The 21,686-nt window shown below is 36.8% G+C and overlaps 1 protein-coding gene across 8 annotated transcripts in view; it reads left to right on the top strand.

Moving 5' to 3' along the window:
* Window positions 1-21,686, top strand: part of STPG2 (sperm tail PG-rich repeat containing 2) — a gene marked incomplete at its 5' end in the record, with an annotated part of 608,527 nt that overhangs the window by 319,777 nt on the left and 267,064 nt on the right. For all 8 annotated transcript variants that reach the window (XR_014263584.1, XM_082461761.1, XM_082461759.1 and 5 more), the window contains one exon: window positions 15,724-15,839. Coding sequence is in view for 7 of the 8 variants with exons in the window: in XM_082461761.1 (XP_082317887.1) it covers window positions 15,724-15,839 (116 nt within the window). The remainder of the gene's footprint in view (window positions 1-15,723; window positions 15,840-21,686) is intronic.

Raw genomic sequence — 21,686 nt, 5'->3', positions numbered from 1 at the left:
ATGACGTGTTTTACAAAGACACATAGCATTACCCTTATCTTTACATACAGTATTCACAGAGATAAGTTCCAGTTTTAAGAAGGAATACCTTACTATTTTAGCCCTGAGTGTTAACATAATGACGATGATCTAAGAGGACTTAGTAAGAGGACTTAGAATATATGCTGAGACTTTTCAACTTTTTGCTTAGATAATGTTCTTGACATTCTGAATCCAAACCCTTAAAAATGAACAGTAGAATATAAAGCCCAAATTCAGTTATGAAAGGAAACTTTGCTACTAATACGTCAGGCTAGTCGTGAGGTATTTTATTTACCTTAAAGGTAATATCATATTTTATTGATTACTTGATACGTTTGTTCATTCATCACTAAATGTCATGTGTTACATATATATATATATATATATATACTACCTACTCAAAATGGTGTTAGGTGAAAGTGATCATCCTTCCTTCCAGTTGGTTCCTATAATTCATACAGAAAGTATGTTATACCTACATTTGCAAGACTGGTGAAAGTCATTCAAATTTGTACAATGTACTTATCAGAGAGCAAAATTGTCAGCAGTTCAAAGACTTCAGCCGATAGGGTTTTGGATACACATTTTGATAAGCAGGTACTTGGAGGTACACAGATAAACAGAACACTGCCGTTTGAAGATATATTTCGGTCAAGTCAAATCTATGTGATTTTGTGTTTATATGTCATAAGAGTGCAGCCGTACTGCTTAATCAATGCTAGGAACACACATTTTAACAGGTGGATAATTTAGGTAGACTCCAGTAGAGGCAGTTCTCAGTCTACTTAGATTGAAGTGCACTGTAATAGTCCATTGCGTAGGGCCTGTGTTGGCAGTAATTCCTAGATACTCTATAGTAATTTTAAGGTATCATCCTTAAGTATTTAAGATTTTATTTCTTAAAATATGTAATACCTATTTTGTTTTTAGTAAGGAAGTCAACAATATGGTAAAACATACATGGAAATTTTGGTTAAAAGTTTACGCGTTATCGGGACTCTATCATTTTTTCTCATCACCTATAGGCTGAATTTAATAGACTGTACAGTTCTGTGGTCATAATCTGAAGTGCCATTTAATCAAATCGAGTGTTAGAAGCAGGAGAGGAGCATTAAACCTAAATGTGGTTTTGACATTGACAATAATACTTCCCTGTGTACTAATCTTTTGTCTTTCCTATTATTTCATTTGTAGAGCTGAAGAATAAAATCTGTGAGACAATGTGTTCCATAAAAATCTAAACTCAATGACATTTTAAAGCCATGCAGTCCATTTTAATGAACGATTTTCTAGATGCTTTTTTAATTTCTAAAGATATGCTCACATATGGGATATTTACTTTCCAGTAATTTTCTGTCACCTTCAGATGAAAAAAGGACTCAGTATTCATAAACAAAATTGACTACATGATTTATAAATTTTGGCTCATTATGAAGACAGCCATTTTTTTAATATGAAGTTTTGCAGCTTTATTCATAGAAGTGATAGTTATTTCTGAGTTGGCTCTAATGCACCAAAATGATTTTTATTTTAAATTACTCATTGTTCCTCTTCTGCCCCATTTTTGCCCTGTAGCACTGGTTGACATTTCAGACAGAGTGAGTTGGCATAGGGCTGGAAAATATGTAATTATAAGAATCACTTGCTCTTGAATTTCCCATTATATAGTAGTCATGATTCAGGCAGACTTTTCATAGGTGTTTGATTTGGAATGAGAAGTTTTCTTCTTCCTTGACCTGTGATTAAAATGTGGCATTTTGGTAAATAAATAGAAGATAGTTTCTGCATAATCCAGTTGTGAATCAGAGCTGGTGAAGCAATGTAAATCTTTGACCTGTATCATATAAGCAATAGCGTACGTAATTGTAAATATATTTTAAGATTGAGTGCAGTAAACTTATTTTTTTAATGCTCTGTAGCTTAAAGCAGACTAAGTGCTAAAATGCAGCAAGATGTGTATTAAGAAAAGTTTCGCTTCACTTAATACTCCTCAAAGGAATTCCAATAAAAGGAAATCTACTACAACTACTTTTGAATATTTTCTTTTCTTTTAATGAGTTATAACCATGAATGCAAATATTTATCAGTTGCTTTAGCATTTTGGTAAAAGTAGGGGATAGACTATACTTTATAACTGAAAATGAAACTTAGTTACAATAGTGTTTGGATAATAACCTTACCTATTGCATTAACCTTTATAAATCTTTATGGCTAAAGTTGCAATTTTCAGTTAATTGACTGTGGAATTATATACCCATTTCCTGATGGTATTTTGTGGGTTTTTTTCTGGATGCTACAGCAACTGGTACATTCTCCCATGCATGGTACAGTTTGTGTATATAAGACTCTCCGTTAAGATACTATGTTTATGTATGTGCATTATTTCTCTGTACTATAAATGTAAGTTATATTATTTCAAAGTCATGCATGCTGTTTTTATAGTAAGATGGCATTCGCTACAACACTTCACTTGTCACTTGGTAGATCAAAACACATTAGCTTCTGTCTTAGTAAATGTGGGCTACTATAACAAAAGTACAATAGACTGTGTGGTTAAACAATAGAAATTTATTTCTCACGGTTCTGGAATCTGAGAAGTTCAAGATCAAGGTGCCCAAGGTGCTGGCCAATTCTATTCCTAGTGAAGGCCCTGTTCCTGGTTTGCAGATAGACATCTTGCTGTGTTTTCACACAGGAGGGAGAGAGGGAGAGAGAGAATATGCTCCTCATAAGGACACTAAACCCCTCGTGAGGGCTCCACCCTTATGACCCAACTGCCTCTCAAAGGCCCCATCTCCAAATACCATCACACTGGGGATTAGGGTTTCAGCATATGAATTGTGGAGGGACACAAACATTCAGTCCATAGCAGCGTTCCAAAAAGGCTTTATAAATTTGGACATCTATCCTATTAATTGACTTGATATTAGAATGATTGATCTAGAGCCAAATGTTAAGAAGCTAAAGCATTAACAATGTTTCATATGAACCCATCAATTCTAAAATAATTTAGATTTTAAAATATCAACAAGAATCTATTCTTCAAAGTAACTGGTTTTGAATTGCCTGTCTACTGAGACAGAGGCTTTTAATTTTGTATCCTATTAATATCTTTTTTTTTTAAACATCTTTATTGGAGTATAATTGCTTTACAACGGTGTGTTAGTTTCTGCTTTATAACAAAGTGAATCAGCTACACATATACATATATCCCCATATCTCCTCCCTCTTGTGTCTCCCTCGCACCCTCCGTATCCCACCCCTCTAGGTGGACACAAAGCACTGAGATGATCTCCCTGTGCTATGCAGCGGATTCCCACTAGCCATCCATTTTACATTTGGTAGTGTGTATATGTCCATGCCACTCTCTCACTTTGTCCCATCTTACCCTTCCCTCTCCCTGTGTCCTCAACTCCATTCTCTAGTAGGTCTGCATCTTTATTCCCGTCCTGCCCCTAGGTTCCTCATGACCATTTTTTTTTTTTTTTTTAGATTCCATATATATGTGTTAGCATATGGAATTTGTTTTTCTCTTTCTGACTTACTTCACTCTGTATGACAGACTCTAGGTCCATCCACCTCACTACAAATAATGCAATTTCATGTCTTTTTATGGCTGAGTAATATTCCATTGTATATATGTGCCACATCTTCTTTATCCATTCATCTGTCAATGGACACTTAGGTTGCTTCCATGTCCTGGCTATTGTAAATAGAACTGAAATGAACATTGTGATCCATGACTCTTTTTGAATTATGGTTTTCCCAGAGTATATGCCCAGTAGTGGGATTGCTGGGTCATATGGTAGTTCTATTTTTAGTTTTTTAAGGAACCTCCATACTGTTCTCCATAGTGGCTGTATCAATTTACATTCCCACCAACAGTGCAAGAGGGTTCCCTTTTCTCCAAACCCTCCCCAGCATTTATTGTTTGTAGATTTTTTGATGATGGCCATTCTGACTGGTGTGAAGTGATACCTCATTGTAGTTTTGATTTGCATTTCTCTAATGATTAGTGATGTTGAGCATCCTTTCATGTGTTTGTTGACAATCTGTATATCTTCTTTGGAGAACTGTCTATTTAGATCTTCTACCCATTTTTGGATTGAGTTGTTTGTTTTTAGGATATTGAGCTTCATGAGCTGCTTGTAAATTTTGGAGATTAATCCTTTATCAGTTGCTTCATTTGCAAATATTTTCTCCCATTCTGAGGGTTGTCTTTTCGTCTTGTTTATGGTTTCCTTTGCTGTGCAAAAGCTTTGAAGTTTCGTTAGGTCCCATTTGTTTATTTTTGTTTTTATTTCCATTTCTCTAGGAGGTGAGTCAAAAAGGATCTAGCTGTGATTTATGTCATGGAGTGTTCGGCCGGTGTTTTTCCTCTAAGAGTTTTATAGTGTCTGGCCTTGCATTTAGGTCTTAAACCTATTTTGAGTTTATTTTTGTGTATGGTGTTAGAGAGTGTTTTAATTTCATTCTTTTACATGTAGCTATCCAGTTTTCTCAGCACCACTTATTGAAGTGGCTGTCTTTTCTCCATTGTATATTCTTGGCTCCTTTATCAAAAATAAGGTGATCATATGTGCGTGGGTTTATCTCTGGGCTTTCTATCCTGTTCCATTGATCTCTATTTCTGTTTTTCTGGCAGTACCATACTGTCTTGATTACTGTAGCTTTGTAGTATAGTCTGAAGTCAGGGAGCCTGATTCCTCCAGCTCCATTTTTCTTTCTCAACATTGCTTTGGCTATTCAGGATCTTTTGTGTTTCCATACAAATTGTGAAATTTTTTGTTCTAGTTCTGTGAAAAATGCCATTGGTAGTTTGATAGGGATTGCATCGAATCTGTAGATTGCTTTGGGTAGTATAGTCATTTTCACAATATTGATTCTTCCAATCCAAGAACATGGTATATCTCTCCATCTGTTTGTATCATCTTTAATTTCTTTCATCAGTGTCTTATAGTTTTCTGCATACAGGTCTTTTGTCTCCTTAGGTAGGTTTATTCCTAGGTATTTTATTCTTTTTGTTGCAATGGTAAATGGGAGTGTTTTCTTAATTTCTCTTTCAGATATTTCATCATTAGTGTATAGGAATGCAAGAGATTTCTGTGCCTTAATTTTGTATCCTGCTACTTTACCAAATTCATTGATTAGATCTAGTAGTTTTCTGCTAGCATCTTAAGGATTCTCTATATATAGTATCATGTCATCTGCAAAGAGTGACAGCTTTACTTCTTCTTTTCCGATTTGGATTCTTTTTATTTCTTTTTCTTCTCTGATTGCTGTCACTAAAACTTTCAAAACAATGTTGAATAATAGTGGAAGGAATGGGCAACCTTGTCTTGTTCCTGTTCTTAGTGGAAATGGTTTCAGTTGTTCACCATTGAGAACGATGTTGGCTGTGGGTTTGTCATATACGGCCTTTATCATGTTGAGGTAAGTTCCCTCTATGCCTACTTTCTGGAGGGTTTTTTTATCGTAAATGGGTGTTGAATTTTGTCAAAAGCTTTTTCTGCATGTATTAAGATGATCATATGGTTTTTCTCCTTCATTTTGTTAATATGGTGTATCACATTGATTAATTTGTGTATATTGAAGAATCCTTGCAATTCCTGGGATAAACACCACTTGGTCCTTGTGTATGATCCTTCTAATGTGCTGTTGGTTTCTTTTTGCTAGTATTTTGTTGAGGATTTTTGCATCCATTTTCCTCAGTGATATTGGCTTGTAGTTTTCTTTTTTTGTAACATCTTTGTCTGGTTTTGGTATCAGAGTGATTTTGGCCTTGTAGAATGAGTTTGGGAGTGTTCCTCCCTCTGCTATATTTTGGAAGAGTTTGAGAAGGATAGGTGTTAGCTCTTCTCTAAATGTTTGACAGAATTCACCTGTGAAGCCATCTGGTGCTGGGCTTTTGTTTGTTGGAAGATTTTTAATCACAGTTTCAATTTCAGTGCTTGTGATTGGTCTGTTTATATTTTCTATTTCTTCCTGGTTCAGTCTTGGAAGGTTGTGCTTTTCTAAGAATTTGTCCATTTCTTCCAGGTTGTCCATTTTATTGGCATATAGTTGCTTGTAGTAGTCTCTCATGATCCTTTGTATTTCTGCAGTGTCAGTTGTTACTTCTCCTTTTTCATTTCTAATTCTATTTATTTGAGTCTTCTCCCTTTTTTTCTTAATGAGTCTGGCTAATGGTTTTTCCATTTTGCTTGTCTTTTCAAAGAACCAGCTTTTAGTTTTATTTATCTTTGCTATCTTTTCCTTCATTTCTTTTTCATTTATTTCTGATATGATCTTTATGATTTCTTTTCTTCTGCTAACTTCGGGGTTTTTTTGTGTTTCTTTCTCTAATTGCTTTAGGTGTAAGGTTAGGTTGTTTATTTGAGATTTTTCTTGTTTCTTGAGGTAAGATTGTATTGCTATAAACTTCCCTCTTAGAACTGCTTTTGCTGCATCACATAGATTTTGGTTCATTGTGTTTTCATTGTCATTTGTTTCTAGGTATTTTTTGATTTCCTCTTTGATTTCTTCAGTGATCTCATGGTTATTAAGTAGTGTAGTGTTCAGCCTCCATATCTTTCTATTTTTTACATGTTTTTTCCTGTAATTGGTATCTAGTCTCCTAGTGTTGTGATCAGAAAAGATACTTGATATGATTTCAATTTTCGTAAATTTACCAAGGCTCGATTTGTCACCCAAGATATGATCTATCCTGGAGAATCTTCCATGAGCACTTGAGAAGAAAGTGTATTCACTTGTTTTTGGATGGAATGTCCTATAAATGTCAATTAAGTCCGTCTTGTTTAATGTATCATTTAAAGCTTGTGTTTCCTTAATTATTTTCATTTTGGATGATCTGTCCATTGGTGAAATTGGGGCGTTAAAGTCCCTTACTATGATTGTGTTACTGTCGATTTCCCTTTTTATGGCTGTTGGCGTTTGCCTTATGTATTGAGGTGTTCCTATGTTGGGTGCATAAATATTTACAATTGTTATATCTTTTTCTTGGGTTGATCTCTTGATCATTATGCAGTGTTCTTCTTTCTCTCTTGTAATAGTCTTTGTTTTAAAGTCTATTTTGTCTGATATGAGAATTGCTACTCTAGCTTTCTTTTGATTTCCATTTGCATGGTATATCTTTTTCCATCCCCTCACTTTCAGTCTCTGTGTCTCTAGGTCTGAAGTGGGTCTCTTGTAGACAGCATATATACGGGTCTTGTTTTTGTATCCATTCAGCCAGTCAATGTCTTTTGGTTGGAGCATTTAATCCATTCACATTTAAGGTAATTATCGAGATGTATGTTCCTATTACCATTTTCTTAATTGTTTTGGGTTTGTTATTTTAGGTCTTTTCTTTCTCTTGTGTTTCCTGCCTAGAGAAGTTCCTTTAGCATTTTTTGTATAGGTGGTTTGGTGGTGCTGAAATGTCTTAGCTTTTGCTTGTCTGTAAAGGTTTTAATTTCTCCATCGAATCTGAATGAGATCCTTGCTGAGTAGAGTAATCTTGGTTACAAGTTTTTCCCTTTTATCACTTTAAATGTGTCTGCCACTCCCTTCTGGCTTGCTGAGTTTCTGCTGAAAGATCAGCTGTTAACCTTATGGGGATTCTCTTTTATGTTATTTGTTGTTTTTCCCTTGCTGCTTTTAATATTTTTTCTTTGTATTTAATTTTTGATAGTTTGATTAATATGTGTCTTGGTGTGTTTCTCCTTGAATTTATGCTGTATGGGACTCTCTGTGCTTCCTGGACTTGATTGGCTATTTCCTTTCCCACATTGGGGAAGTTTTCAATATAATCTCTTCAAATATTTTTTCAGTCCCTTTTTTTTTCTCTTCTTCTTCTGGGACCCGTATAATTCGAATGTTGGTGCGTTTAATGTTGTCCCAGAGGTCTCTGAGACTGTCCTCGATTCTTTTCATTCTTTTTTCTCTTTTCTGCTGTGCAGTATTTATTTCCACTATTTTATTTTCCAGGTCAGTTATCCGTTCTTCTACCTCAGTTATTCTGCTATTGATTCCTTCTAGAGAATTTTTAATTTCATTTATTGTGTTGTTCATCATTGTTTGTTTGCTCTTCAGTTCTTCTAGGTCCTTGTTAAACATTTCTTGTATTTTCTCCATTTTATTTCCAAGATTTTGTATCATCTTTACTATCATTACTCTGAATCCTTTTTCAGGTAGACTGCCTATTTTCTCTTCATTTGTTTGGTCTGGTAGGTTTTAACCTTGCTCCTTCGTCTGCTGTGTGTTTGTCTGTCTTCTCATTTTGCTTAACTTACTGTGTTTGTGGTCTCCTTTTTGCAGACTGCATGTTCGTAGTTCCCATTGTTTTTGGTGTCTGCCCCCAGTGGCTATGGTTGGTTAAGTGGGTTGTGTAGGCTTTCTGGTGGAGGGGAGTGGTGCCTCTGTTCTGGTGAATGAGGCTGGATCTTGTCTTTCTGGTGGGCAGGACCACATCTGGTGGTGTGTTTTATGGTGTCTGTGACCTTATTATGATTTTAGGCAGCCTTTCTGCTATTGGGTGGGTTGTGTTCCTGTCCTGTCTTGCTAGTTGTTTGGCAGAGGCTCTCCAGCACTGTAGCTTGCTGGTCGTTGAGTGCTGCTGTTTCTTGGCGTTGACATGGAGATCTCTGGGAGATTTTTGCCGTTTGGTAATACATGAGGCTGGGAGGTCTCTGGTGGACCAATGTCCTGAACTCGGCTTTCCCACCTTAGAGGAACAAGCCTGACACCTGGCTGGAGCACCAAGACCCTGTTATCTACATGGCTCAGAATAAATGGGAGATAAAAAGAAAGAAAGAAAGAAAAAAATAAAGTTATGAAAATAAAAAATTAAAAATAATTAAAAATGATAAAAAATTAAAAAGTAATAAAAACAAAGCAAGTAAGAAATAAAGAAGAGAGCAACCAAACCAAAAAACAAATTCACCAATGATAATAAGTCCTAAAAACTATAGTAAAAAAAAAAGAACAAAAAAAAGAAACAAAAAAATCGGACAGACAGAACTGGAAGAGAAATGGTAAAAGCAAAGCTCTGCAGACAAAATCACAAACAGAAGCATATATATACACACTCACAAAAAGGGAAAAGGGAAAAAACAAATATATATATCATTGCTCCCAAAGTCCACCCTCTCAATTTGAGATGATTTGTTGTCTATTCAGGTATTCCAGAGATGCAGGGTACATCAAATTGATTGTGGAGATTTAATCTGCTGCTCCTGAGGCTGCTCAGAGAAATTTCCCTTTCTTTGTTCGCGCAGCTCCTGGGGTTCAGCTTTGGATTGGCCCCACCTCTGTGTGTAGGTCGCCTGAGGGCGTCTCTTCTTTGCTCAGACAGGACGGGGTTAAAGGAGCAGCTGATTCGGGGGCTCTGGCTCACTCAGGCCAGGGGGAGGGAGGGGTACAGCTGTGGGGCGAGCCTGCGGCGGCAGAGGCCAGGGTGACGTTGCACCAGCCCGAGGCGCGCCGTGTGTTCTCCTGGGGAAGTTTCCCTGGGTCATGGGACCCTGGCAGTGGCAGGCTGCACAGGCTCCCGGGAGGGGAGTTGTAGATAGTGACCTGTGCTTGCACACAGGCTTCTTAGTGGCTGTAGCAGCAGCCTTAGCATTTCACGCCCATCTCTGGGGTCCGCGCTGATAGCCACGGCTTGCGCCCATCTGTGGAGCTTGTTTATGTGGTGCTCTGAATTCCCTCTCTTCGTGCACCCCGAAACAATGGTCTCTTGCCTCTTAGGTGGGTCCAGACTTTTTCCCGGACTCTCTCCTGGCTAGCAGTGGTGCACTAGACCCCTTCAGGCTATGTTCATGCAGCCAACCCCAGTCCTCTCCCTGGGATCTGACCTCTGAAGCCTGAGCCTCAGCTCCCAGCCTGCACCCTCCCCAGCGGGTGAGCAGACAAGCCTCTTGGGCTGGTGAGTGCTGGTTGGCACCAATCCTCTGTGCGGGAATCTCTCTGCTTTTCCCTCTGCACCCGTTGCTGCGCTCTCCTCCATGGCTCCGAACCTTGCCCCCTGCCCACCCCCTGCCTCTGTCAGTGAAGGGGCTTCCTAGTGTGTGGAAACCTTTCCATCTTTACAGCTCCCTCCCAGAGGTGCAGGCCCTATCCCTATTCTTTTGTCTCTGTTTTCTTACTTTTCCCCTACCCAGTTACGTGGGGAGTTTCTTGCCTTTTGGGGTGTCTGAGGTCTTCTGCAAGCATTCAGTAGGTGTTCTGTAGGAGTTGCTCCACATGTAGATATATTTCTGATGTATTTGTGAGGAGGAAGGTCATCTCCATGTCTTACTCTTCTGCCATCTTGAAGGTCTCCTCCCTATTAATATCTTTATATCTACTCTGCTATTTCACTGTTTATGTTCATTGTCAATATTCTATGCTCCAAGTTTTTATTTCCTCTCCCACAGTGTCTTTTAAATGCCCTCTAATTTAGTTTCATTCATCACCACTCTTCTAAAGTTACATCCTATATACTGTACAGTCACCTCCCTATAAGTCTCCTCTTGAAATACTTGATATAGTAGACCTCTAACACTGTTCATATGCAAGGCATGGCATGTGATAGACACTCAAAATAAGTATTGGTTAACATGCAAATGGAGAAAAAAATAACCTCTCCCTATTTACTGTCTATAATGTTGTAGTAGCTAAATTTATTAACTAGACTGTTTCCTTCTTTGACTCTTCTCCTCCCTCTGTATGTGCAGTCCCCCAAGGTCCAGTCCTTAGTTATTTAGGTTTTCTCTCTCTGTGATCTTTCACTTAGAGAAACCTCAACTATTGCCTCTACATGAATAACTCCATTCTTTTTCTCCAGGCAAGCTTCCTCATGAGCTTCAGTTATATATCTATGATTTTCCTCTAGACACTTCTATTTGGATATCCTGCATCTTTTCAAACATAATTGATTCAAAATCAAGCACAAGCTATTCCTCTCCTCCTTCTTTCTGTATTTCTTTATTTCCATCATAGTATTACCTTTTTCATAGCCACTTTTCATTTTTATCTTCTTCTAGTCACTGTACATACTAAATGTTTATTGCATTTCTTAGAAAATATTCTGAGTTGTTCTTCCTTTCCATTATCAATGTTAGTGTACTCCTTGTTAGTGACCCTGAAACAGACCATCTTCCAGTCATTTCATCCTGTACACTACTGCCAGAATTTATTTCTTAAACTATCTTTCTTCACGAATCTCCTTTAGTCAAAAACCTTCAAGAGCTAGACTATGGAAGTGGTTTTCAAAAGCCTTTTTTTAAAAAAATTACTAAACAACTTCAGTTAAATAAAATCTTGTATGGGACCCAAACAAATAAAACAGTAAATCTGTAGTTGTTTTGGCTGAAAATATTTAAGGCCTCTTGTATTTGGGCTTTACCTACACATTGTCCCCTGGGCAGTTCTTTAGAATTTCTGGTACCTTTTAGGATACAATTTGAAACCTATGGTCTCTAGTACAAAATCTTTATTTAGAATTTAGGCCCTGTTCCATTTAACCAATCTGTTTGCTACATAAAACTTTTTCCATGTAAATTTGTGCCTTGTCTTCTGTCATGTTTAGTGCCCAGAATGCTGTTAACCCACCTTTCTGCTTCTTTAAACCTTATTTGTATCCCCAGTGCAGTTCAGTCATCACCTCTTCACTGAACATGTGAATGAATATGTAGGAATAAAAGAGTTAGGTATCTTTTTTCACTATGTAGATAATTTTGAGGGAGTACTGTTTTCCTTTTTTTGGAAATTACTTCTGATTTGCATTTAATTATTACATACACAGAGGTCCGTGCAGGCGTATCTTGGAGATATTGCAGGTTTGATTCCAGACCATCGCAATAAAGCAAATATCCCAATAACAGGAGTCACAGAAATTTTTTGGTTTCCCAGTGCATGTAAAAGTTATGTTTACACTGTACTGTAGTCTATTAAATGTGCAATAACGTTATGTCTAAAAAATGCACATACCTTAATTTAAAAATACTTTATTGTTAAAAGATGCTAAACATCTTTTGAGCCTTCAGCAAGTCAGACTCTTTTTGTTGGTAGTTGGTATAGTGTCTTACCTTGATGTTGCCTGCTGACTGATCAGGGTGGTGGTTGCTGAAGAACTACGTGGCCATGGCAATTTCTTCAAATAAGACGACAATGAAGTTTGTTGCATCAATTGACTCTTCCTTTCATGAATGGTTTTTCTATAGCATGCATGCTGTTTGGTAGCATTTTACCCACCGTAGAACTTCTTTCAAAATTGGAGTCATTCCTTTCAAACCCTGCTGCTGCTTTATCAACTAACTTTATGTAATATTCTAAATCCTTTGTTATCAAAATTTCAACAGTCTTCATAACATCTTCACCAGGAGTAGATTCCATCTCAAGAAACCACTTTCTTTGCTCAACCATAAGAAGCGACTCCTCATCCATTAAAGGTTTACCATGAGACTGCAACAATTCAGTCATCTTCAGACTCCATTTCTAATTTTAGTCCTCTTACTATTTCCACATCTGCGGTTTCTTCCTTCACTGAGTCTTGAATCCCTCAGTCATTCAACTTCTTCCAAACTCCTGTTAAGGTTGATATTTTCACCTCTTCCCATGAATTACAAATATTCTTAATGGCATCTAGAATGATGAACACTTTCCAGAAGGTTTTTAATTGAGCTTCCCCACATCTGTCAGAGGAATCACTCTCTATGGCAGCTAGATCCTTTTGAAGTATATATTTATATTTTGACTGCACCACGTGTCTTGCAGGATCTTAGTTCCCTAACCAGGAGACCAGGGGTCAAACTTGGGCCCCTCTGCAGTGGAAGCATAAAGTCCTAACAACTGGACTGCCAGAAAACTCCCAAAATATATTTATTAAATAATAAGACTTGAAAGTCAAACTGACTCCGTGATCCATGGGCTGCAGAATGGATGTTGTGTTAGCAGCCATAAAAACATCATTAATCTCATCACACATCTCCATCAGAGCTCTTGGGTGACTAGGTACATTGTCAATGTGCAGCAATATTTTGAAAGGAATCTTTTTTTCTGAACAGTAAGTCTCAGCAGTGGGCTTAAAATATTCAGCAAACCATGTTGTTAACAGATGAGCCATCATCCAGGCTTTGTTATTCTGTTTATAGAGCACAGGCAGTATAGATATAGCATAATTCTTAAAGGCCCTAGGATTTTTGGAATGGTAAATGAGTATTGGGGTCAACTTAAAGTCACCAGCTAATTAGCCCCTACAAAGAGAGTCAGCCTGTCCTTGAAGCTTTGAAGCCAGGCATTGACTTCTCCTCTCTAGCTATTGAGTTGGCCAAAAAGTGCCTTCAGTTTTTAAGTAAAAATAAAAGACACATTTTTCATTTTCACCAAGAACTTTACTGACCAACATATCTGCCCTTTTGTTCCACTACCTTCCTACCTTCTGCCATTTTTCAGGCAACTTCATAATTCCATCTTCCCCAAAATTTTATCTTTTTGAGCAAAGAACTGTTCCAGGTGCCTTTTACAGTCTTCCAGGGAATTGAAATTTTTTCCATTAAGAGAAGTTTGTAAAGACTGAAATAAGTGGAAATCCAAAGGTGAAATGTCTGGTGAATACGGCGGATGAATCAGGACTTCCCAGCCAAGCTGTAACAGTTTTTGCCTGGTCATCAAAGAAACATGATCTTGTGTTATCCTGATGGAAGATTATGCGTTTTCTGTTGACTAATTCTGGACGCTTTTTGTCGAGTGCTGCTTTCCTTTGGTCTAACTGGGAGCAGCACTTGTTGGAATTAATCATTTAGTTTTCCCGAAGGAGCTCATAATAGAGGACTCCCTTCCAATCCCACCATATACACAATATCACCTTCTTTAGGTGAAGACCGGCCTTTGGTGTTGTTGGTGGTGGTTCATTTTGTTTGCCCCACGATCTCTTCTGTTCCACATTATTGTACAGTATCCACTTTTCATCGCCCGTCACAATTTGTTTTAAGAACGGAACATTTTCATTACGTTTAAGTAGAGAATCGCATGTGGAAATATGGTCAAGAAGGTTTTTGTCACTTAACTTATGTGGAACCCAAACATCATAAGTGATTAATATAACCAAGCTGGTGCAAATGGTTTTCAACGCTTGATTTGGATATTTTGAGTTTGTTGTCTGTCTTCCATGTGGTATAACATTGATTGTTCTCAATTAATGTCTCGATTTGATCGCTATCAACTTCAACTGGTCTACCCGACTGTGGAGCATTATCCAGTGAGAAATCTCCAGCACGAAGCTTCACAAACCACTTTTGACATGTTCAGTCAGTCACAGCACCTTTTCCATGCACTGCACAAATCTTTTTTTTGCGTTTCAGTTGCTTTTTTACCTTTCTTGAAATAATAAAGCATAATATGCCAAAAATGTTGCTTTTTTCCTTCCATCTTCAATACTAAAATTGCTACAGAAAAATTCACCAATTTTGATAAGCCTTTTTTAAATGCACGCTGATATGACAGCTGTCACGTACAATCTAACAAAATTGTTTTGAATGAAGTTAAAGACAACTAAGTGCTACTAGAGCCATCTTACGGAAAAAAACCGAATGAAACTTTTGGCCATCCCAATATGAAAGTCCTCGATGGCATCCTTTTCCAAAAGAGGGCTGTTTTGTCTACAGTGAAACTCTGTTGTTTAGTGTAGCCACCTTCATTAATTATCATAGCTAGATCTTCTGGATAACTTGCTGCAGCTTCTATATCAGCACTTGCTGCTTCACCTTGCACTTTTATGTTATGGAGATGGCATCTTTACTTAAACCAACATCTGCTAGCTTCAGACTTTTCATCTGTAGCTTCCTTACCTCTCTCAGCCTTCACAAAATTGAAGAGAGTTAGGGCCTTGCTCTGGATTAGCCTTTGGCTTAAGGGAATGTTGTGCCGGGTTTGATCTCTACCCAGACCACTAAAACTTTCTCCCTATCAGAATTAAAGCTGTTTTGCTTTCTTATTATTCATGTGTTCACTGGAAGAGCACTTTTAATTTCCTTCAAGAACTTTTCCTTTGCATTTACAACTTAGCTGACTAATATTTAGTGCAAGAGGCCTAGCTTTTGACCTGTCTCAGGTTTTGGCGTGTCTTCCTCACTAAGTTTAGTCATTTCTAGCATTTGATTTCTAGTGCCCCATGGTAGGGGTACTACTTGGCCTAATTTCAATATTGTTGTGTCTCAGGGGATAGAGAGACCCAAGGAGAGAGAGAGAGATGGGGAAGCAATCAGAACACACACAACAATTATGAATTAAGTTTGCTATCTTACATGGGCACGGTTTGTGCTACCCCAAAACAATTACAATAGTAATATCAAAGATCACTGATTATATATTACCATAACACATATAATGTTAATAATGAAAAAGTTTGAAATATTGTGAGAATTACGTGAACAAATGCTATTAGAAAAATGGTGCTGATAGGCTTGCTAGAAGCAGGGTTGCTACAAACCTTGAATTTGTAAAAAACACAGTATCTGAAAAGTGTAATAAAGTGAAGTGCAATAAAATGAAGTATGCTTGTATTTTCTGCTTATCATATTTCAAATCCCTGAACTGAATGACTTTAAGCATTCAAAAGGATGGGTTCAAGAGTGATGCTAAATTTAAATGTTAAGATAACAAATCTAAGAATAATATCCATGTGACCAAAATCAATAATTTAAAACATGCTTTATTATTTTTACATTTGTTTTCTCTTAGGGCCTGCAACATACAATCCTGTTTTAAAGAAATCTTGCTCCATACCTTTATTTGTTAAAGCATCAAATCGTTTTAAAGATTCCGAAGAGATTACTCCTGGTCCAGCGACATATGAGGTTTGTCAATGATATTTCTCTTTTAATAATAACACAAGAATGGAAAAATTTCCAGAAGGTACTGGAAATGTCTTCATTAAAGTCCTTTCCATAAATTCTGTTCTTACTACTAACCAAAATCTTTTGGCTAAGAAAGGCTTTTTTAAAGATAAATTCTGACATTTCTGAAAGAATTATTTAAGAATTATTTAACAATTTATCTATAAATAGGCTCTACAGCACAAATATATATAATTTCTATATCCCTGCAACTCTAAATATTTACTTGTTTACATACACAAATTGAAAAAGAAATTTCCAAATGTTTATTGAAATCAAGAATTTATTAGCGTGCTCAGAAGAAGAAAGCCCTGTGGATCCAGTAAAACCAGGTATTGATCTTTTATTTTCTTTTAATAAATGCAGGTGGTTTAGATTCGTAATAAATAAATGTCTCATTATGCTGTGCGTCTTCTGATTGTAAAGAGGAGGTTTAAATAAACTGCAGCGTTTTAGAAATTGTGTTCACTCTAGGCTTTTATTCCCCATTTGGTGTGAAAAGGTTTTCCTGTTGGCTTATAGCAATTAATTTAAGAGTGCAAACCATAATGAATGTTCTTATTTGGGTTAGTTAATGACAAATTTATTTTTATTGAATGTATGTTTTTCTACTTATTCAAAATGTCATAATCCAAAGAATTTTTCAGCATCCTGTCAAAAGTACATTTATAATATAATATCAGAAAAGGAAGAAAAAGAAAATCAAATGAATAATGAAAGACTTGTTATTTTACTTGTTGGCTGTTGATTCCCCCAAAATATCACTGTTACTTTCTCCTGATAAGCAAATCTAATTTTATAAGACTTACTTCACAAAAGGAATATCTGCTAGACGGAGTCTTAGTAGTAGTTCAGAAGGTGAAAGTCAAGGGCGGATATATATATATATATATATATGTGTATATATATATACAGTGTTTTAGGGCCTTGGCTGTGTAATGTAAGGCAAGTCTTGCAAATTGGGAACTGATAGAGATTAGGCAAAGTTTATGACATATTTACTCTTGATTGTTGGGTATAATGAGGAAAGGTCTTTAAGCAAGTATTGATCAGTAAACTATTAGTCTTAATAAGTTAGATATTATAGATGTTCATTTGATCATATTAAATCATAGAAAATCTTTAACTGATTGCTTCCCCACTCCTTTTTTTTTTTTTTTTTTTTTTTTTAATTTTTATGGCTGTGTTGGGTCTTCGTTTCTGTGCAAGGGCTTTCTCTAGTTGCGGCAAGTGGGGGCCACTCTTCATCGCGGTGCGCGGGCCTCTCACTATCGCGGCTTCTCTCGTTGCGGAGCACAGGCTCCAGGCGCGCAGGCTCAGTAGTTGTGGCTCACGGGCCTAGTTGCTCTGCGGCACGTGGGATCTTCCCAGACCAGGGCTCGAACCCGTGTCCCCCGCATCGGCAGGCAGATTCTCAATGACTGCGCCACCAGGGAAGCCCCCCCACTCCTTTTTAAAACTGGTTTTAATGGTGTCCGCAAATGATAAATGCCAGTAAATATGATGTTATACTTTTTCATTTTGTGCTACATTTGTCATAGAAGATATACCCACTAGTATTCCTAGTATTTAAAGGTGTTATTGCTTTTTCTTTCACTAAGATTTTATGATTTATATTTATATTTCCTTAGTCATTTATTGTGGAATATTATTTTCCATGTCAGAAAAAAACATTTATGGATTTAATAATGAGGTTTAATTAAGGTAATGCCTAAAATGTCAAACTAATATATTCATATATTATATAGTAGATATAATACTGCAGTAGAAGGTTAATTTTCTGTTGAGGACTATCTGTAATTTTTTGTCTTTCCAACACCACTTGTTTCTGTTAATAATTAAAAACATTTTTTGAACAAATAATTTTCTTTCATAATTTTTCTTCTTGAAAGGAAAAGTTACGTCTTTTTTTTTTAACATCTTTAATGGAGGATAATTGCTTTACAGTGGTGTGTTTGTTTCCGCTTTATAACAAAGTGAATCAGCTATACATATACATATATCCCCATATCTCCTCCCTCTTCTGTCACCCTACCACCCTCCCTATCCCACGCCTCTAGGTGGACACAAAGCACCGAGCTGATCTCCCTGTGCTATGTGGCTACTTCCCACTAGCTATCTATTTTTTTTTTTTTTTTTTTTTTTTTTTAATTTATGGCTATGTTGGGTCTTCGTTTCTGTGCGAGGGCTTTCACTAGTTGTGGCAAGTGGGGGCCACTCTTCATCGCTGTGCGCGGGCCTCTCACTATCGTGGCCTCTCTTGTTGTGGAGGACAGGCTCCAGACACGCAGGCTCAGTAATTGTGGCTCACGGGCCCAGCCGCTCCGCGGCATGTGGGATCCTCCCAGACCAGGGCTCGAACCCGTGTTCCCTGCATTAGCAGGCAGATTCTCAACCACTGCGCCACCAGGGAAGCCCTAGCTATCTATTTTACATTTGGTAGTATATATCAGTTCATACCATTCTCTCACTTGATCCCAGCTTACACTTCCCCCTCCCACCTCAAGTCCATTCTCTACGTCTGTGTCTTTATTCCTGTCCTGCCCCTAGGTTCTTAAGAACTGTGTTTTTTTTTTTTTTTTAGATTCCATATATATGTGTTAGCATACGGTATTTATTTTTCTCTTTCTGACTTACTTCACTCTCTCTGACAGTCTCTAGATCCATCCACTTCACTACAAATAATTCCATTTATTTTTATGGCTGAGTAATATTCCATTGTATATATGTGCCACATCTTCTTTATCCATTCATCTATCAATGGACACTTAGGTTGCTTCCATGTCCTGGCTATTGTAAATACAGCTGCAATGAAGAGTGTGGTACATGACTCTTTTAAATTACGGTTTTCTCAGGATATATGCCCAGTAGTGGGATTGCTGGGTCGTATGGTAGTTCTATTTTTAGTTTTTTAAGGAACCTCCATACTGTTCTCCATAGTGGCTGTATCAATTGACATTCCCACTGACAGTGCAAGAGGGTTCAATTTTCTCTACACCCTCTCCAACATTTATTGTTTGTAGATTTTTTGATGATGGCCATTCTGACCAGTGTGAGGTGATACCTCGTTAGTTTTGATTTGCATTTCTTTAATGATTAGTGATGTTGAGCATCCTTTCATGTGTTTGTTATCAATCTGTATATCTTCTTTGGAGAAATGTCTATTTAGGTCTTCTGCCCATTTTTGGTTTGGGTTGTTTGTTTTTTTGATATTGAGCTGCATGAGCTGCTTGTATATTTTGGAGATTAATCCTTTTTCAGTTGATTTATTTGCAAATATTTTCTCCCATTCTGAGGGTTGTCTTTCCGTCTTATTTATGGGTTCCTTTGCTGTGCACAAGTGTTTAAGTTTCATTAGGTCCAATTTATTCATTTTTGTTTTTATTTCCATTTCTCCAGTTGGTGGGTCTAAAAGGGTCTTGCTGTGATTTATGTCATAGAGTGTTCAGACTATGTTTTCCACTAAGAGTTTTATAGTGCCTGGCCTTACATTTAGGTCTCTAATCCATTTGGAGTTTATTTTTGTGTATGGTGTTAGGGAGTGTTCTAATTGTCCAGTATTCCCAGCACCACTTACTGAAGAGGCTGTCTTTTCTCCATTGTATATTCTTGCCTTCTTTGTCAAAGATAAGGTGACCATATGTGTGTGGATTTATCTCTGGGATTTCTATCCTGTTCAATTGATCTATATTTCTGTTTTTCTGCCAGTACCATACAGTCTTGATTACTGTAGCTTTGTAGTATAGTCTGAAGTCAGGGAACCTGATTCCTCCAGCTCTGTTTTTCTTTCTCAAGATTGCTTTGGCTATTCGGGGTCTTCTATGTTTCCATACAGATTGTGAAAATTTTTGTTCTAGTTCTGTGAAAAATGCCAGTGGTAGTTTGATAGGGATTGCATTGAATCTGTAGATTGCTTTGGGTTGTATAATCATTTTCACGATGTTCATTCTTCCAATCCAAGAATACAGTATATCTCTCCATTTGTTTGTATCATCTTTAATTTCTTTCACCAGTGTCTTATATTTTTCTGCATACAGGTCTTTTGTCTACTTAAGTAGTTTTTTTCCTAGTTATTTTATTCTTTTTGTTGCAATGGTAAATGGGAGTGTTTCCTTAATTTCTCTTTCAGATTTTTCATCATTAGTGTATAAGAATGCAAGAGATTTCTGTGTATTAATTTTGCATCCTGCTTCTTTACCAAATTCATTGATTAGCTCTAGTAGTTTTCTGGTAGCATCTTTAGGATTCTCTCTGTATAGTATCATATCATCTGCAAACAGGGACAGTTTTACTTTTCTTTTTTGATCTGGATTCCTTTTATTTCTTTTTCTCCTCTGATTGCTGTGGCTAAAACCTCCAAAATTATGTTGAATAGTAGTGGTGAGAGTGGGCAACCTTGTCTTGTTCCTGATCTTAGTGGAAATGGTTTCAGTTTTTCACAATTGAGAACGATGTTGGCTGTTGGTTTGTCATATATGGCCTTTATTATTTTGAGATAAGTTCCCTCTATGCCTACTTTCTGGAGGGTTTTTATCATAAATGGGTGTTGAATTTTGTTGAAAGCTTTTTCTGCAACTATTGAGATGATCATATGGTTTTTATCCTTCAATTTGTTTTATGGTGCATCACATTGATTGATTTGCATATATGGAAAACTGCTTGCATTCCTGAGATAAACCCCACTTGATCATGGTGTATGTTCCTTTTAATGTGCTGTTGGATTCTGTTTGCTAGTATTTTGTTGAGGATTTTTTCATCAGTGATTTTGGCCTATAGTTTCTTTTTGTAACATCTTTGTCTGGTTTTGGTATCAGGGTGATTTTGGCCTTGTAGAATGAGTTTGGGAGTGTTCCTCCCTCTGCTATATTTTGGAAGAGTTTGAGAAGGATAGGTGTTAACTCTTCTCTAAATGTTTGATAGAATTCGCCTGTGAAGCCAGCTGGTCCTGGGCTTTTGTTTGTTGGAAGATTTTTAATCACAGTCTCAATTTCAGTGCTTGTGATTGGTCTGTTTATATTTTCTATTTCTTCCTGGTTCAGTCTTGGAAGGTTGTGCTTTTCTAAGAATTTGTCCATTTCTTCCAGGTTGTCCATTTTATTGGCATAGAGTTGCTTGTAGTAATCTCTAATGATCCTTTGTATTTCTGCAGTGTCAGTTGTTACTTGTCCTTTTTCATTTCTAATTCTGTTGATTTGAGTTTTCTTTCTTCTTTTTCCTTGATGAATCTGGATAATGGTTTATCATTTTGTTTATCTTCTCAAAGAACCAGATTTTAGTTTTATTGATCTTTGCTATTTTTTCCTTCATTTCTTTTTCATTGATTTCTAATCTGATCTTTATGATTTCTTTCCTTCTGATAACTTTGGGGTTTTTTTGTTCTTCTTTCTCTAATTGCTTTAAGTGTAAGGTTAGGTGGTTTATTTGAGATTTTTCTTGTTTCTTGAGGTCAGATTGTATTGCTATAATCATCCCTCTTAGAACTGCTTTTGCTGCGTCCCATAGGTTTTGAGCTGTCATGATTTCATCGTCATTTGTTTCTAGGTATTTTTTTATTTCCTCTTTGATTTCTTCAGTGATCTCTTGGCTATTTAGTAATGCATTGTTTAGCCTCCATGTGTTTGTTTTTTTTACAGATTTCTTTCCTGTAATTATTATCTATTCTCATAGCGTTTTGGTCAGAAAAGATACTTGATATGATTTCAGTTTTCTTAACTTTACCAAGGACTGATTTGTGACCCACGATGTGATCTATCCTGGAGAATTTTCCATAAGCACTTGAGAAGAAAGTGTATTCTGTTGTTTTTGGAT

This window comes from Balaenoptera physalus, assembly GCF_965194825.1.
Source record: "Balaenoptera physalus genome assembly, chromosome: 5".
In the NCBI taxonomy this organism is placed as follows: Eukaryota; Metazoa; Chordata; class Mammalia; order Artiodactyla; family Balaenopteridae; genus Balaenoptera; species Balaenoptera physalus.
Note: the sequence above shows the minus strand (reverse complement) of the source record. Positions and strands in the feature narration are given on the sequence as shown.